Consider the following 18,452-nt stretch of genomic DNA (forward strand, 5'->3'; position numbering starts at 1 on the left):
CTGGGTGGTTTGGGGTATCTGGATGGGTTTCCCGTTGTTGCCGATGACCTTGGCTCTTAGAGCATGAGTCACAGTGGTCACTGTGGGAGGCTACTAGACCAGAGTGCTTCTTAAAGCCCTCGTAGTCCATGCCACATTTTAAATAAGGTAGCAGGCGGGTGCCCATGGCAAGGCAGACCAGGAGCTAGAATTTCCACTGGCAGCAGCTTTCTCAAAAGGCCAAGAGGAGAGGCATGCTGGAATCTCCGTCTCTCACACAAGCCCTAAACCCCGCATGATACTCAGTGGAAGTACGAGGTGCTCTGCCTCGCAGGATTAAGGAGGGCCCCCTGCTGTTTGGGGTAGTAGCTTGCCTGTGACTCTCCCCGAGACAGTCTCATGGCTTGTGTCGGTTTCAGATGAACCTCACGTTGTCAGAGGAAGTGCAGGGAGTGAATTCCCATCCCTCCTGGTTGGGAGGTGGGGGGAGATCTACCTTGAAGGGTTAGGGGATAGGGGAGCCAGCTGTCCTTTGAGCTTCTGGCCAGGTGGTAGCAGCTCTCAGGAGCACTGGTTGAGAAGGATTGTGAAGGTCTGTCCCAGCAAAACAGGATCTAATACCATTAAAAACGTGTGCGCGAGGCAGAATAGAAGCCTCGATAGCACTTTGTTGTACATTTGCCCTGTCCACGGAGGAGACACGACGCGTTCTTTACAGAAACAGTCTCCTAGAGTTCCTGTGGACTCGCACTCTTTGGTCGTGCGTGCTTTAGTCTGTGTTTCTGCCCTAATCACTGATTTCCTCTGGTTTTCCTCGTTTGTTTTATCTGTGGCCCTAGTGATGGACCCCTGTGTGAAGTTGCCAAAAGCCTCTGTGGCTTGTGAAGGTGACGGCGACTCCTTTCTCTTTCAGCTCTACGAGATCTTCACCTGTCTGGGCGAGCTGGGAGCCATTGCGCAGGTTCACGCCGAGAATGGGGATATCATTGCCCAGGTAACACCACGCAGCTCCCCAGGGTGTGCACTCTGCACGGGCTGGGGTCTCTGGCCCGTCTCTTTCCTCGTTCCTTCAGTATTGCGTGAGCTCTTCATGGGCGCAAGGCTCGGTCTCAGTGCTAAAAACAGAGCCTGCCCTAAAGAACATCCCAGGCTAGGAGGGGGCCGTGAAGGCAAGCGAGGGAGAAAGCTGAGGATGCTGTATAAAGGGGGGCTGTCTGGCCATCCTGGGGGATCAGAACAGGCATCCCAGAAGAAGTTTTCAAATTAGGCCATTTAGTGGGAGAGCATTGCTGATTCTCTTGGAAAAGTAAGCCCAAGCTATGTGACAGTCTTTGTCCTAGAGAAGAACCCTGAGGCAGCGCTTCTCAGAAACCCGGTCCAGGACTGCAGAGCTCACGGCTTTAGGTAATAAAGAACGTGGGTCTTGTGGGGATCAGACACCCCATTGGTTTCCTAGAAGGTGTACTGAGAAACCTGAGGCAAGAGTGAGGAAAGCGAGGCCCCAAGGCCCAAAGTGATCATTTATGAGGAAGCAGAAGGCACTCTCTCCATCTCCTGGGTTGCTTAATGGGCTGGATGCACAGGTGTGTCTTAGCCAGGGTCTTGTTTATCTCAGAAGCATTCAAGATTGGCCTCCACTAGGAGGAGGCTGCTAGAAGAGTGGGAGCTCTCTTGGTCCATTTAATAATATTCACAGCAAAAACCATTATTCATTCTTTCAGAGTATTTCCTAAGCGCTTTGTGCCAGGCATGAGGTTACTGAGGTGAGCCAAAACAGATGCACCCCGTAGCTCACTAGTCCTTCGGCTGTGCCTTCGTTTTAGAAGTTGTCCAGGACTTGGTGAATGTGGTCCGCAGGGGTGTGGGAACCGTGGGGTCGACCCTTGTCCCAGACCTGTGAGCTTCTAACGGCAGGTACTATGTGGTGAAGGCTTGCTGCCGCGTGCCAGGCTCCGGGACGGACTCTGGTGTATTCTCACTCTTCACCTGGCCCTTCAAAGATGGCTACCATCCGCCCTGTTTTGTAGAGGAGAATATGGGGCCCAGAAGGATGAGGTCCCCGGCCCAAGGATCACAGCCAGTAACTGGGAGGAGAAAATCTTAGCTCTGAGGTGGTGTGGCTTCGCCAGAGTTGGTGTCCCGTGCCACCAGTCCCGCGGCAGGCCCCCCAGAGAGACAGCGCGTCCCGGCAGTGCAGGGCTCCTGCTGTTAGGATTTCAGACTCTGGGTGTTATCTCATCAGCGGAGGAGGTGAGCTAAATGTGTAGTTTCCTCTTACTGACCAAGGAGATTAAATAGGCCCCTGACAGCCTTCTCCCACGTCCCCCGCACACTGAGAGATAATGAAATCATTTTCCAAAGAGGGTCCAGTGCTCGTGAGAGGCATCCCCGTGGTGTTAGAGCTGTCACTCGTCCTCTTGCTCTGCATTTTCAGCACAGCAACCGGAGGGCCAGCCCTCCCTCCAGATGCCCTAGAAACCACACTCCCTGCTACTTCCTCCGAGGCCCTGTGGAGGCAAACGGGCTGCAGTGCTAAGCCCCCTTTCCAGCTTCCTCTCGTGGCTTCTTAGCACCGAACTGTCTCTGGTCCACCCCCCACCCCCCCACAAACCCCTCTCTTCCCTACCTTGTGAAGGCTCTGTTCTCAGTCAGGGAAAGAATAAGGGCATTCTTCCATTTGAATGAGTTTCTTGTGTGTGCTTATTTTATTCAGATTGAGCTGAAAGGTTTTATCCCATTGTCTAAATGAAGGCAGCTGCTGTGCCCAGAGTGGGTGCAGAAGTCACCAAAGAGCGAGAGGAACGCTCTCTCATGGGTACCAGCCGTGGACCATCTGAGAGGGTGGCATCTTTAGCCGTTCCTCTAACAGCATTTCTTGAGCACCTACTATGTGCCAAGCCTTGGCGAGGGAAGATGAAAAAGACAGGGTTCCTTTCCTCATGGAGCAAACCAAAATTGTGTCATGCCCTAAACTAAGATGTAATTACAACAATGGTGCCCACGGCCACCTCATCCTTCTTAACCTTCCAGCTATAGGGACCCCATGGGGGCTTTCAGAATGGGACTTCCCAGCGTGAACAGTGTATTAAAATCACCTGCGGAAATTAGGGATTCCTGGGATTCTCCTGGTTCCAGAAATTCTGAGGTAGGAGGTCGGTAGTAAACTTCAGGCACGCGATGTGAACATGCTGGGAAGCCAGGGCTTGAGCTCCCTCCCTCCTGTGCACGACGCCAGCCCTCTTGAACAAGGTAGACGTGAGTGTCAGATGAGACAGAAGAGGCTTTGTAGTTGGACACCTCGACCTTTGTGCGACTTCAGGAAGCAACACAGAGCGGAAGCTCTCCAGAGTTCAGAAGAAATCGTGTTCAGTCCAAGTTTCGAGAAATGGAACAGTAAGAATGAAAAGTGAAAGTCCTTTGCTGCAAAACTCAGCCTCTGACCTTTTTTCTAATCCTGTTGTAGATGGAGACGGTGATCATTCACTTCTCACAATTGCTTAGAGCGTATGCATCTGTCCTCATACGCCTCTAAAATGATTTATATTATTAAAAACAAAACAAAAAACAAGAACAACAAAAAATAGTTCTTCTTTCGCAGGGAGAAGGACTCCTTTCCTTTCTCCACATCTCATAGTTCCAGAGTGCCACAAGGATTTGTTCAGGTCCCTCTCCCCGGCCCGCCTCTGCAGCGGCCAGGTTCATTGGCACTGGCCTTCATACTTGGAGAGTGAAGGCCAGCAAAACTGCAGATACGGCCGCTTAGGATTCCTGCCAGTCCCAATTAGCCCACATGTGTGCTCACTGCCCAGCGCCCTGCTCCTTCCGGAAAGCTGGCCACAAGTCTGAAGAATTTCGCCATCAGCTGTGAGTGGTAGGCAGTTCTGTCACAAAACAGCCTAATTAAATAGAATCTGACCACAAGATTACCTGAGTCAGGTAATGCTGTTCGGAGGCATTATTTTGTCTGGTTGAATTCTGAGTCCATTTGTTTCAGCCATACATTTAAACCACAAGAAAGCCCGAGGGCTTTGTGAAAGCGCGGATTCCTAGAACTTCACCTCTCTATCCTGATTTGGAGAAGGCCAGACAGCCGCACAGCCACAAAAGCAAGCCAGGTGATCCTGATGTAGGTGGGAGGCGACTAAACCTTGCGAAACACAGCAGGAAACTATAAGGAATAAGCGAGCTAGTGTGACTTTTGATGTGTAACGGCGAAAAAATTCTGATACTCTGCTGCCCTCCATTTAATTAAAAAAACGTTTTTTTCTCCTCTTAGTTAAGACTTGACCCTATTTTACAATTCCAGACGGAGCATTAACAAATGTATTCAACATACACGTTTTATTCTTTTTGTTCCCTTGAACTCTTTGCTTCAGATTAAAAGATACCAGCGTGGTTTTTCCACGCCTCAGCGGAGCTTATCTCAAAACTGTTCTGTGTTCTTTTCTCATTGTAGGAGCAAACCCGGATGTTGGAAATGGGGATCACTGGCCCCGAAGGCCATGTGCTGAGCAGACCAGAGGAGGTGAGTTGCGGGGGGCCGGGGCAGCACAGCAGTGGAGGTGCTCTGTCTTTCCAGCGTCTTCTGGGAGACGCCTGTGACTATACTCCCCAGCAGGCTGGCGTGTGGCCCGCTGCTCATTTGACACTTGGAGTGTTTGTGTGGGGCCTGCCTTCCCCGGGCACATGCTTACACGGTGTAGGAGCAAACCTTGAGGAGAGGCGGGGAGAGTCTGTGAGTACCAGACAGCGATATTGGAACATTTCTTCCAAAGGCCACACGTCTGACGGACCAACTCAAGGGGCTCAGAGAAAAGTAGAAAGCAATGTAAGGGAAATGCTTACTTGTGACCCCTCATCTCTCTAAAGAGAACTCAAGGTGGAGGGTCCTCCACACGTATTCAGTTGGAGAGGTAAATACCTAAACCCTTTCCTAATCAGTATCCATCTCAAAGACGTTTCCGCTTCCTTTATTCCATATTATATTCTGAGTCCTGCAAAATAAAATACCAGCCATATGGGCAGTCGGTGGAGTGGGTGTTTCATAGACTTCATGTCTATCCATTTGTTGTAAGGTGATGATTAAGTCCGGGTATGGGAGTTTCCCACGTGTAAAATGAATGATGACTAGGGCCTGCTTAGCCCCGGGCGAGTGAATAAAAGCTAACTAGTGGCTGATTGCGTGTGTTTGGGATGTCGGCAGCTTCGGCTGCTAGCGCAGGGCATAGAGCAGGGACTTGGCTGCCCCCACGGCTGAGTGCACACTGGCTTTGGGAGGCCAGCCCGGGAGTGGCACCTGGAGTGCATTCAGGGCCCTCTGTACGAGTGGTTCAGTGAGACCGGCTCCTGCTTGTCATCCCCAGCCCCCCACTCTGCAGAGGGTAGAAGGAAGAGTCAGAACCAGAAACGAGAGTATGCCTGTTGCCCATCTCTTTTAGAGGCTTTTAAAAATTAAAAGGTAATGCACCTACAGACGAATGTTCCTATCATAAACATTCGAGGAATTTTTACGAGCTGAATGCAGTCGTGTCACTCGTGCCTGGCTGGAGAAACAACTGTCGGCACTCCAGAAACTCCTCTGCGTCCGAGGACGTTGTTCCCAGTTGAAATCATTTATCATTATTTCACAGCATTCCAGAAAGGTCTGTCTCCTGAATACCAGGCCCTTTCTATGGAACACGAGCCCGCACCCGGCGCTGTGCTCATTACCTTAGCTGTCCTTGCTGCTTCTCGGGGTGGTTGGCATTACTGTTGGGTGAAGAAGCGAAAGCTCAAGAGGTTAAGCCCCTGGCTATTCCCATGTGAAAGACTGGAAAGCTGTTTACGCGGTGTGAGTGGGCCAGGGTGATCAGCCCTGTTTGGGAAACTGTTCCTAAATGCTGGTCGCTCTAGAGATTTGCTGGCAAGATGGATTTCTGTACCAGCAGCCAGGGGATTTCTGAGCAAAGTCTATTTTTGTTACTTGGTTTGTTTTTCCAACCCCTCCCCACCCCACTCCTCCTGTTCCCGTCTCCTTTTTAGTAAAAAGCTTCTCGGCTGTAGAGCTGGACAACCCTGGAAGCCCTTTTGGGTGAAGCTGGAGGGTGATGTCACCTTCCAAAGATAGTCATGTTGTCAAGGTGCTGAAGAATCCGCAGCGCTGGGAGGGAGCGGGATCCGAGCAGCCGGGACTGAGGCCGTGGGGAGTGCAGGGGACAGCGCAGGTGTGAAGAAGGAGGGACGGGCGGAGGAGGAGCTGGCCCTTCTTCGGTTCAGAGCACATGCCGCTACCATCTCGAGTGATGTGGTGCAGAGAGAGCTGAACCCGAGCTTTGCTCCCGAAGTCCGGGTGCTTGGGGAAGGTGGCCGTATTTACCTGCGGTCGGGGGCTCCAGGGGCTTGTCCCCTTGGAGTCAAGTGCAGCTTGGGGGACGCCAGCAGGCAGGACCCGTCAAGTTCTAGAGTCTGTCTGCTGAGCCACACCCACCAAGGACAGTGGCTGGTTTGCATTATGCAAACCCCAGGCATCTGCAAGCTATTTTTGGTATTTTTCAAAGTTTTGGGCTGCATAGGCTGACCAGAGTGTTCTATCCATCCCAAACAGAACTGTTGCTGATTGAATGGGAGAACGCCAGCATCCCTGCTTTGGGCTGAATTGGACTTCCGTGGGCTTTGGGCAGTGACGCAGGCTCTCCCACACTGGTCAGGAGCTATGATCAACAATAAGCCCAATAGCCAGCCTGGCAGGCACACTTGCCTTGTCCCAGGGGTGGGGCAGTTGCCTTAAAGGATGAACTCTTAGATCCTCACAACAGCCCTGTGGGTGAGGTCCTATTACTGTCCCCAGTTCACAGACAGGAAACTGAGGCTTTGGGAGGTTATGTACCGTACCTGAGGTCGCCCAGCTTCTCCGTGACAGAACCAGAACTCAGACCCAGGCCATTTGAAAGAGCCTGAGCTCTAAACACCCTTCTTTGTTAATAGTGTAAGGGGAAACTCATTATTTCTTACTGAATAAATTCAACCAAGTTGGAAAAATTAGCATATTGGAACATGTAGATTCTACTTTAGGGTGGGATGGAAGAAATCGAGAAGAAGAGAAATCTCTGCTGAGAAGCCTGGGAATTATCAGTGTAAGAAATGCCTGCTGGAGTGTAAGAAATTGCTGCAGGAAAGGATTTGATGTCTAATTACCTTTACTGGTTCTTGCTTCCATATTGGTGCTGGGATGCTGTTTTGCCAGAAAATCTGTGTGGGAAGACTGGGGAGCAAAAGCTTCCATCACATGCAGCCATTGGGGTAATCACAGGGAGAGGAGGGAAGCAGCCTAGGAAGGTGAGGGCGAGACTCTGAGAAGCCAAGTGAGGCGCCACAGCGGGGATGTGGTGGGTCGGGGGCCTCTAGCTGCAGATCGTCTAGGTTTCTCAGCTCTGCGCTGTGCTGCATTCTCAGCTCGCAGAGGCTGGGGAGTGGTGCTCTGAGAGGCTCGTGCTTCTCTTGACCCCCGGGACTTCTTTTTGCAGCTGGAAGCCGAGGCTGTGTTCCGTGCCATCACCATTGCGAGCCAAACCAACTGTCCACTTTACGTCACGAAGGTCATGAGCAAGAGTGCGGCGGACCTGATCTCGCAAGCCAGGAAAAAAGGTGATTGGTGCTCCCAAGAGCTTAGCACCAGCCATGTGGCTCCTTCCCCCTCTGGCTGTCCCGTAGAAACAGTGCCTCGTTTGCTCCTTGCCTTGCTCTCTGGGAAGCCCTTCCTCCCTGTTAGCGCAGGGGATCCTCTCGGCATCCTATGTGGATGGCAGGACCCTGGCATCTCTCCCGCTTGGCAGGTGAGTTAACTAGGCTCAGGAAGGGTGGGTGGTTTGTCCAAGATGGCCCAGCTTTGGTCAGTTCTTTGAGGCATCTTTCTTCTTCCCTTTGATCCTTCATTGTCAGTTCACATTATCTGGGCTTTGTAAACGGACATACTAGTCGAGATTATATTGGGTGCAGAAGTCAAAGATCCAACTCAAATGGACTTAAACACACAAAAGTAAATTATTGGTTGAAGGTGTTTCAGGCATAGCCGGATCAAGGGGTTTCAACAATGATGTTGGGGCTCTATCACTCTTCATCCTTTCTTGTCTGCTTTTCTCTCTTTCGGCTTTATTTTCAGGGTGGACAGTGACAAGAGTAAATGCTAAGAGGCACCTGTTGTCCTCAGCTCTTGATGGGGGGCATGATGAGGAAGTAGGGTACGTCTTTTCCAAAAGCTGCAGCAGAGGTGCCCGGGAGGGCTCTGATTGCCTCGGCTTGAGTCATGGGCCTCTCCCTGAGCCAGCGTCTGCTCTGGGGATGCTGTAATTGATTGGCTGGGGGGGGGAGGGCAGCATGCAGGGGCGGGGGCCCACCACCTGAGCCACACAGGTTATTTAGGAAAAGGGGATGAATGGGTCTCTAACACATGACTATTCTGGTCGTGGAGAGCCCCGATAAGGGACTCAGCCACCCAACTCTGAGCTGGTCTGCAAAGCTCCGCATGGGGGGTGGCTGGCGTGGTTAAAAATAGTTCCCCTGGCTCTGATGGCTGAATGTTGAGCTGCCTGCCCTTCTGGCAGAGGGGACCCTTTTCTTCTGGGAGGGGATTCTTCCTAATTGTCTAGACAGTCTTTGTAGCTAGCACATTCTGGGGCATCTCCTGCCTTACCCTGCTCACAGTAAGCCTGCTGTTTTCTTTCTCTGCCTTTAAATGTCTCAACATGACATGGTGTGGTTGCTGTGCTGGGTATGAGTCATTGGGTGAGTGCCAGGAAAGTAGCCCAGTCTTCCTTACCCGCTCTTGGAGAAAGAAAAAAACAAAACAAAACAAAACAAAACAAGAAAGCAAGCAGGCAAGCAGGATGCATGGGGAACCCTCCCACCTGCTCCCCAAGACCACCTGCCATACTTGCTTTCGTGCCTTCTGCTCATGGCTGCATCCTCCCTCAGAGCCATTCTCAGGATGACCTGAGGGTCTCAAGGACAGAGTGCTTCCGCTGTACGCTGGGTCTTATTTTAAACTCCTGGAGAAAGATGCCTCAGCCTTCGCCTTCTGGCTCATGATTGTCTGGCCAAAAGAGCTAGGACAGCTGTGTCCCAGGGTGGCAGGGAGGCAGGGAGGCCTTGTTTCGGGGCTGAAACACTGACTCCTGACATGGAAGCCAGGAGACATCTCGGGACCTGTCAGTCTCAGGGAAGGAGCAGAGAGTACTCAGAGCAGGGAGAGAGTGTAGCAGGGCTCCCTCTTCCCTCCTGACCTGAAGTCCAGCGTGTTCACTCACCGAGTGTTCTTTAGCAACTCTGCACGCCTGCTCAGACTTAATATCAGGGAGCCACAGTTTAATGAGGACCAACTGTATGCCCCGCACTGAGATAAATACTTGAAATTTATTGTTATGTAGAATTGTCAAAGAACCCTGAGAAATAGGCATTATCCCCATTTTTCAGATGAGGAAATTGAAGCACAATGTGTCAGGATCTCCCAGCTGAGAGAGCAGGTATTCAAACCCAACTATAATTACAATTTTTCTTTATTCTACTCTTCCATCTAGAGATAGTCCAAAGGGAGAGTTCTTCCACTTTTTTTTTTAAGAAGATTTTATTTATTTGTGTGAGAGAGAGCACGAGTGGGGAGGAGAGGGAGAAGCAGACTCCCTGCTGAGCAGAGAGCCTGACATGGGGCTCGATCCCAGGACCCTGGGATCATGACCTGAGCTGAAGGCAGAAGCTTAACCGACTAAGCCAACCAGGTGCCTCAGAGTTCTTCCACTTTTAAGATTGTATTTCTCTTAAGAGTACCTGGGGCTTGCCTTGACCTCCATTTCTTTCTTTGTGGTCCTATATGATTTAGTTGGGTAAATTGCTTTAGAGGGCCCTTGAAATTCTCATTAGTCTTGTGTGGATCCTTTTTCTCATCCTCCCAAAGAGCAGGGCTGTCCTATATGAACCATTGCCACTGATTCCTTTTTTTGCCCATGGCAGACATCACAAATCAGTCTTGACTCTTGCAGTGAAACCAAAGCGTATTTAGAATTCTTTTGACAAAGAATTCCAGGCAACCAAACCAATAGATTAGAGTTGAAGGAAGGCAAGACCTATTTATAATTTTGGCCATAGAGCCTTCCTACACTTTGACAATGGGGGGAACTTGAATGTGGAAGATGGAGGACTGAAGCTAGAGAAGTTTAGGGCTTTATGGGGCATCTTTTGCCCAAGATTCTGGTGTAGAGAAACTTGGTACCAACCAACCTTCTGTGAGACAGCATTTGCCTTCTCTTTCTCTGTCCCTTCTTCTTTAAGAAGCTCAGCTTAGATCAGTTTATTTCCCAGTATCCCTCCTCCTCGCTGCTTGGTTTGGGCATATAAGCCCCGAATTGCAGACACAGGGTCCAAGAAGTGAGCCTCATCTTTGATGTGTCCCAGGTCATTGGGTGCCCTCGAGCAGATCAGTCCTTGTTTTAGGTTACAGAATAACAAGCATGGTGGAAAGATCATGAGAACCTCTTCTCCAAGGGAGTGGACTTACTTTGTGGAACCAAAGCATGTCCTTGCAACAAGCAGGATCTAGCAGTTCCTGGGGATGCAGGCACACTAGGGGCTTTGGGCCTCCACCGTGGGAAGGAGTAGCAGTAGTATAAGGAGTTCACAGTCCCCAAGCATCTCCTGTGTGCCAGACACTTTTACACACCAGATCCTTTCATTTTCACGATCCTGAGTAGAGATGGTCTTATTTCATCTATTCCAGGACAGACCCAGTTCACATTTTAATATTTCTGAAATGTCAATGAATCTTAGAATCTGTATACATTTTTTGTTTGGCCTCAAATATTAATTTGCCTCAAATTGGGGCTTAAAGCTGCATCTTATAACCAATGGCTTCTTGTGAACTTGGGGACACAACATTGTTTGTGTTCAGCAGATAGAAAAGCAGAGGCTTGGAAAAGGTGGGTACATGGACTTGACCCCAGGCCTGCCTGACTTCAGAGCACGAGCCTTGAGGAGGGCTAGGGGCTGTGATTACCTGAGCCAGGCCCGGAGCAGCACAGATGTTCTGCAAACCCCTCACCTGTTTCCTACCCTTGCAGGAAACGTGGTCTTTGGTGAGCCCATCACCGCCAGCCTCGGCACAGATGGGACCCATTACTGGAGCAAGAACTGGGCTAAGGCAGCCGCCTTTGTGACATCCCCGCCTCTGAGCCCTGACCCGACCACTCCTGACTACATCAACTCCTTGCTGGCCAGGTTGGTGCGGGGATGACGAGCGGCCTGCGTCCCATGGAAGCCTCGTGGGACCCGGGGATGAGGACTGGAGCAGCCCATCCATCAGCTAGACTAGAGTCTGCAGTGAGGAGAACACATAGAGAACAACAGGCTCTTCCCCATCATAGCTTACACATTACTAACAGTAACCATATTCATAACGTCGGTAGCAGTTAACACATATCATGTGCCACAGTATCTCATTGATCCTCACGACAACTGTATGAGTGAGGGACTGTCATCTCCATTCTACAGGTTAAGCAACTGAGGGTCAGATCATGTGCCTCATTTTGAACAGCACCTAACTGAAATTAAAGGGAGACTCATTGGTGGCTGCTCCTCCCCACCCCCAGGACATGTAGGGTCAGTCCCATCACTCATTTGGGTCCCTTTTATTTTGTTACCCAGAGATGATCTGACCCCACCCCCTTGTTTTCCAGATGGGCTCACTGTAAGCCCTAGGGAGGGAAAGAACTCACTTACACTCACACAGCTGGTAAGAAGTACAGAAAGGATCCTAAACTCAAGTCTTGTCCTTCTGAATGCTGACATTAGACACTCGAGGCTTGTCCCCAGCGGTGCCTTTAAGCCACCTCTCCAGTTTACATGGAGCTTTTTTCCTTTGCCAGTGGAGACCTGCAGCTCTCTGGGAGTGCCCACTGCACTTTCAGCACCGCCCAGAAGGCGATTGGGAAGGACAACTTCACAGCCATCCCTGAGGGCACCAATGGGGTGGAAGAGCGGATGTCTGTCATCTGGGACAAGGCAGTGGTAAGGATCACGGTCATGGGCGGGGGCCGGCGCCAGATCAGAGCCTCCTGCCACTGCTTCTTTGTAGGTGAGCCCTCCTACCTGATGAGATGTTTCTGGAACCACGTGTCTCAAGTGGTTTAAGAATGTCATTTCTAGAGGGATGAACCTTGAGATTGTGAGGAGACCTCCTCCTCTAGACTGTTAAGAACTAGGAGCCACACGTACAGACCCTTCATCTGATGGCATGAATGACCTGTACTTAATAGTGAGTTAAAATTCTTTTTCTGGAGAGTGTTATCCCTTCTTTTGAAAGGGCTGGATAGAACCCCTTGAAATGGTAAGCAAGGGGTATATGCCTAAGAAACTGAAGTCAACTTTCTCATCAAGGATACCCTTCCCCGAGTGTGTGATCATCCAGGCTGTACGAGAGATGGTCGACCAATGTCTTGTGACAGTAGGCCTGGTTTTATTTTCTTTAATAACATGATAGAGGCTGACAAAAATAGCCATGCAAATGAAGGCTGTCCCAAAGGTTTTAGCAAAAATAATAATTAACTCATTATTAAGTTGATCACTTCCTTCTCTTTTATTTTTTTATTATTTTTTTAAAGATTTTATTTTTAAGTAATGTCTACAGTCAACGTGGGGCTCGAACTCACAAAACCCCGAGAGCAGGAGTTACATGCTCCACCAACTGAGCCAGCCAGGCACCCCCCCCCCCTTTCATTTTAAAAACTCTAAACATACTTATTTCTGAGCCACATACATTGCATATGAACTAATGCCTCATTCATCTACACAGTGTAAGCTACCAAATTATTTCCCTTCTCATCTTGGCTCCTAGGAAGCTCAAAGTTAGATGCGAAACTAAATTCTTTTTTTCTTATCCAGGCTTTTTGTTTTGTAAAGAGGGAAAGTATAAATATTTTTGTCTCCTCTCTCACATACTTAGGTTTTGTTTTTTTTCTTAAACACTGTTTTTTATATATATATAGTTGGTACAGTCTGGAATTGTTAAAAATAACATGTGTATTTTCTAATTACGCACATGATACATTCTCATTAAAAGAGCACTTGGAAAGGACAGAGAAACACAGACATGAAAGAAAACAAAAATCAATCATAATTCGACAACCCAGGGTTAACCATTATTATCATTTGGGGGAGGCTCTTCCATATTCATCCTGTGACCATGCAAATACAAACAAATCTCTAAAAAGTGGGCCCGTGACCACATTAGTTTTTACTGGGAACTCTGTAATTCTTTTTGGAATTAGAGGGGCAAAGCAGTAAGTGTATGCACATAGCCAGAGAAAACGCACACTCCAGGAGTCGTCACTGCCTTCCAAAGGCGACGGCGAAGCCGGCTGGGCAGCTTGCGGGTGGGGGCTGTGTGTTTCTGGCCCGTGTCACCGTGCTCCGAACGCAGGAGCCCTGCGCTGAGGTTTTTTGGTATTCCAACAGGCCACCGGGAAAATGGATGAAAACCAGTTCGTGGCTGTGACAAGCACCAATGCCGCCAAGATCTTCAACCTGTATCCCCGCAAGGGGAGAATATCTGTGGGTTCTGACAGCGACCTGGTGATCTGGGACCCGGACGCGGTGAAGATCGTCTCTGCCAAGAGCCACCAGTCGGTAAGGCTGGTGCTGGCGGGACGAGAGCGGCGTGGAGAAGGCTTGTGAGGAACTTGGTCAGGAGAGATGTGTGCGTGTGCCTCGTCCCAGGCCAGCTAGACCTGGATGGGTCGCGGTCACGGACCTTACCAAATTCTCAGTGACGTCACACCTCAGCAGGTTACGGGTGGGTCAGCAGGGGGCTGCTCCCAGCACAGTCACTCAGCACGGAGGCACCATGTCTATACCCGCCCCCGAGAGCACTGAGGTGGGGGACCAGGTCATGGTCCCTGGGGTACCGGCTCGGAGAGCTTTCCTAAGAGAAGCGGTATGCGGCACTTGCTCTCACACCGCGCTGGCCCAAGCCAGCCCTGTGCTTGACCTTACCGCAGGAGGGCAGGGAGGGCAGGGATCTCCCCTGCACTGAGAAGGAGAGGGAACGTGAAAAAAAATTGGTCAGCAGCCCGGACAACTTCCTCATGAGGAGTTTCTTCGTGCAGAGGATAATAATTAAAGCCCAGTGCCTAAGGGAAAGGGCTTCATCCCTGTTAGTAAAAATAGTTCCTATTTTTAAAGCATTTATGTTTCAGGCAGTGTGCTTTTCATTCACTGAATCTCCGTAACAGTCCCTGACAGGTAGGCACTGTTATCATCCGCATTTTATCGAGGAGGAGATGGGGGTGCAGAGAGATTGAGTAATTCATACAGGAAGTAAGTGGTGAAGTTAGGTTTCAGACCCATGCAGCTCTTCTGGAGTAGACTCCAAACAGATGTCCTTCATGCTTTGCAATAATGCCTTGCGCTTGGTGAATAAATGAAGGCAGTAGAGAGAAATCCCATTTTTTGGTGGGGATGGCCTTCATTTAAACATCGCGTCACATCACGTCATTTAATTTTGGGCTAGTGGAGACCTAAGGGTCACGGACCCCACCCACTCACCCAGCCCGTCCAGGAGTGTCAAAAACAGCATCCCTCACAGTTCCCGAGCTTCTCTTTGAACACCGCCAGTGACAAAATATACGTCCACACCAGGGCCTTTCTAAAGATTGATGCTTCTCTTTGCTGGGAGGTCCAGTCTCTGCTTAGCAGCCATCTCTCTCCCGGGGCTTCTACGCACCCAAAGCTTACAGGTGGTGTTGGAAGCTTTTCGTGGCTTCCCTGGTGCGTCCATTATACTGAGGCTGAAGGCAGGGTCCAAGCCCAGGAAAACCGTGTTCCTCCCCTCACCATCCTACGCCCCCACTCATGGCTTTGCCCCTCATCCCTGTCTCTAGGCTGCAGAGTATAACATCTTTGAAGGGCTGGAGCTGCGAGGGGCCCCTCTGGTGGTCATCTGCCAGGGCAAGATCATGCTGGAAGATGGCAACCTGCACGTGACCCAGGGGGCTGGCCGCTTCATCCCTTGCAGCCCGTTCTCTGACTATGTCTACAAGCGCATTAAAGCCCGGAGGAAGGTGAGAAGCTGGCTGAGCCTGGGGGTGGGGGAAGGGGCCTGTGTCCCATTCAGGCACAGGGACAGTAACCACGAGATCAGGAGGGGTCCGTGTGCCTCGAGCCTCCCAAAGAAATTCACAGCAATGATCTCTTCCCAAGAGACACTTGCACAGATTTCATGTACTATAAAAAGGGGGTTTCTAAAACTTTTTTGGTCCAAGAAACCTTTTTTTTTCCAATAACTTTCCTCCATTCTTATAGTACTTTTAATTAAAATAGTTTGAAATTTTAATAATTCAAAATAATGTTTATATATTTTTTAAAAAATAACTCTTGAAGGCTTACAGTGAGAATTAGCAGCCCACACCCAGCCCTCCCAGTCTCGTGTCTTCCATCCAGTGTTGCACCCATAGGGCAAATGTTTATAACCCTTTTAGCTAGTTCACATAAAATCTTGTTTATGTCCCTGATTTCATAGATAGGTAGAAAGATAGATACACAGACACTTATCTGTGTGTTTATGTATCTATCTACGTGTTACAAACCGAGTGCTGTACTTGATTCAGGGGTGAGGTCCAGAAGTCTGTCTTTTCAGAGCCCCCTGCTACCCCCACACCAATCACATTGTCGCCTTCCGGTAAGACTAGGGTCCACAGAGCAGGGTTAGACCAGCCCTGGGATGAGGTGGAATTTGACCCCTGGTCCCGACCTTGTCTGTTGGAAGGCACAGGGTTATCTGTGCACATGGGATGGGCCAGCACCCAGCCGCTGGGAGAATGAGTCTTCAGTCCTGGTGACGGCGAGGTGGGGGGCTGGGGACACACTGTAGCGGCCATTAAAGAGAGGCTCACAGAAACTCCGTACCCGAGCACCCAACCCACTCCCAGATCGCCTGTGATCCCAGTGACTGGCCATCCAGCCCCTGAGTGCGGACGCAGGGAGCTTCCCCGTTGCGGAGTCAGCTGCCGGCTCTGTCTGAGAACCGGTGTTTTCCTGCCGGCCGGCCGCAAGGCTCGCTCCCTGAAGTCCACCGGCCAGCTCTGTTCTGCTCCCGGGGCCCTCACAGAACGAGGTGCACCGTCTCTTAGGGCGTGTGTGTGTTTCCAGAGGCGTTTGTCCTTTAGTCTGGATATGCCTGTAGCCTGCACTTGTTTATGTTATGACAGCGTTTTATTTATTTACTTTTATTTATTTTAAAGATTTTTTTTTTATTTGAGAAAGAGAGCATGAGTGGGGCGGGAGGGGTAGGGGGAGAGGGAGAAGCAGGCTCCCCGCGGAGCAGGGAGCCCGATATGGGGCTCGATCCCAGGACCCTGGGATCATGACCTGAGCCGAAGGCAGCTGCTTAACTGAGCCACCCAGGCGTCCCCTTATGACAGCGTTTTAAATCCCTGCACCGGTCCTGCCTCTTTATGAGTGATCCTGTAAAGTTAGGTGGTACGGAGTTTCATTCCACACTCTGCTTGTGACCTAGAGAAGAGAATGGAACTCAAGCCTCCCATATGTATCAGGTCTTTATTTCTATTAATGTGCCTTAGATTCTGCACCTAAAGAAATGTCGATGATCTAGAGTTACTGGCCAAGGTTTTTGGGGAGCACGGCTTGAGCCATGGCCCCACGTGAATCATCAGCATCTGCAAACGTGATGAGCGTCGCCTCAGTGCGTGCACCTGAGGCTCTCCCAGAGGGGAGGGCAGGCTCTGTGGCAGACGTGCTCGGCGTCTTACCGTGAGCCGCCCTGTCCTGCCGGCCTCCTCTGGCAGCCAGGGGTCGGACCTGGGTGGAGGTGCTGTGCTGGCCGCACCGCCCATCAGTGTGTGTCTGACAGACCGGGGGCCCCCTCTGGAGCAGGCACTGTGCTTCCCGTGACCCTCACCCCCTGCTCCCGGCACCAGGCCTAGCCCGGAGCATGCCCGGGGGAGGGGGGGTGGTGCTGGCTGGCTCCCCAGTCCCAGGACAGGTTCACGGCCACAGCAAGAGGCCAGGGGCCAGACTGCAGGATGCACCCTTCGAGGTTTGCCAACTCTGCTCTGGGCTGAGGAGCGTGTGGGTGGAGCTCCCCCCGGACCTCACCCCACCAGCCCTTACGACCTTGGCCCAAACTGCTGCCCTTCTTGCTCCCTCTGCTCTGGGCCTACAGGCCGTCCTGCCCACCCGCTTCCTCTTCCGGGAACGCCGCGTTCCCCCCTCCCTTCCCCCCATCCTCTGCCCCTCGCAGCCTCCTCCTTCCCTCCACCCAGCCCCACTGACAGGCTCCTTTGTTCCTTAAGAGGGAAGCTCACCGTTGAGACAGGTCTTCCCTGACCTCTTCTGCTGTCACTCTGTCCCCACACCCCCTTTATTGTCTGCATCTTTTCCTTTCCTTAAAATGACCCTCTTATTTTTATTACGTTCTGGCTCCCACCACACCCTGAATTCCCTGACTTCTCTGCCACCTAGCACAGACCGTAACTGTTGACAGAATCAGGGTTGATGGGCTTTCTCTGCTGCAGATGGCAGACCTGCACGCGGTCCCGAGGGGCCTGTATGACGGGCCGGTGTTTGACCTGACCACCACACCCAAAGGGGGCACCCCCGCGGGCTCCACCCGGGGCTCCCCGACGCGGCCCAACCCGCCCGTGAGGAACCTCCATCAGTCGGGATTCAGCCTGTCCGGTGAGTGGGACGTGGGACGTGGTGGCCCTGGGCAAGAGGGGAGGGACGAGGGAGGAGCACCGAGTGCTCCAAGCTGACGGGTGACCTGGGAGATGGTGACTGGGGCCAGCAGGAAGCTTTGCCCAATCAAAAAGGAGTCCCGTTGAGAAGGCAGGATAAGGCTCGGTGAGATTAAAGATCAGGTTTAAATGATGACCAGTTCTGCTTAGAGATCACACCTGTTGGGGTGGGGGCGGATGTTTCCCATTAGGAATCGGTGCTTTTCCACGTGAGACTGTGGGGGCTGTGCGTGGTGTGGTCCCGTCTCTGTGTGCCCAGAATAGAAAGAGCTCAGACTGCAAGGGCATCTTCGAACCTGGCGTTTTTACTCTCCCCTCCCTCCTAGTAATAATGATAGTGCGAGTACGAGCTGCCGTTGAGTAAATACTTACCCCAGGCTGGCCGTACCATTCACCCTGTCTGTGCTTTAAGAACTGATAATAATAGAAAATAATTACCCAGTTGCTCCATAACCAGTAGCTAAAAGGGGGAAAAGTAAATGTTGATTTGCGTCTCTGTGATGAACAATTTAAGTGTGAGGGGAGCCAGACACCCAGAAGGGACAGGGAGAGGTAAAGAGGAACGGGTCTAGGGAAGGAAGAGGAACAGGAATGGCAGAAGCCGGAAAGAGCCGAGGGGACAGGATCAGGGGAGGAAGGCAGAAGGAAAAGACTGCAAGTTTTGAGGTGACGTTGACACAGGTCACATTATGATTGTGG

At 51.1% G+C, this 18,452-nt stretch overlaps 1 protein-coding gene across 2 annotated transcripts in view; it reads left to right on the top strand.

The window, feature by feature from the left end:
* Positions 1-18,452, top strand: part of DPYSL3 (dihydropyrimidinase like 3) — a 109,187-nt gene that overhangs the window by 89,664 nt on the left and 1,071 nt on the right. For both annotated transcript variants that reach the window (XM_036065730.2, XM_036065731.2), the window contains exons 6-13: positions 893-973; positions 4,436-4,504; positions 7,482-7,602; positions 11,064-11,220; positions 11,868-12,009; positions 13,456-13,626; positions 14,880-15,059; positions 17,532-17,694. In XM_036065730.2, the coding sequence (XP_035921623.1) occupies positions 893-973; positions 4,436-4,504; positions 7,482-7,602; positions 11,064-11,220; positions 11,868-12,009; positions 13,456-13,626; positions 14,880-15,059; positions 17,532-17,694 (1,084 nt within the window). The remainder of the gene's footprint in view (positions 1-892; positions 974-4,435; positions 4,505-7,481; positions 7,603-11,063; positions 11,221-11,867; positions 12,010-13,455; positions 13,627-14,879; positions 15,060-17,531; positions 17,695-18,452) is intronic.

Source organism: Halichoerus grypus, chromosome 2, assembly GCF_964656455.1.
Source record: "Halichoerus grypus chromosome 2, mHalGry1.hap1.1, whole genome shotgun sequence".
In the NCBI taxonomy this organism is placed as follows: domain Eukaryota; kingdom Metazoa; phylum Chordata; class Mammalia; order Carnivora; family Phocidae; genus Halichoerus; species Halichoerus grypus.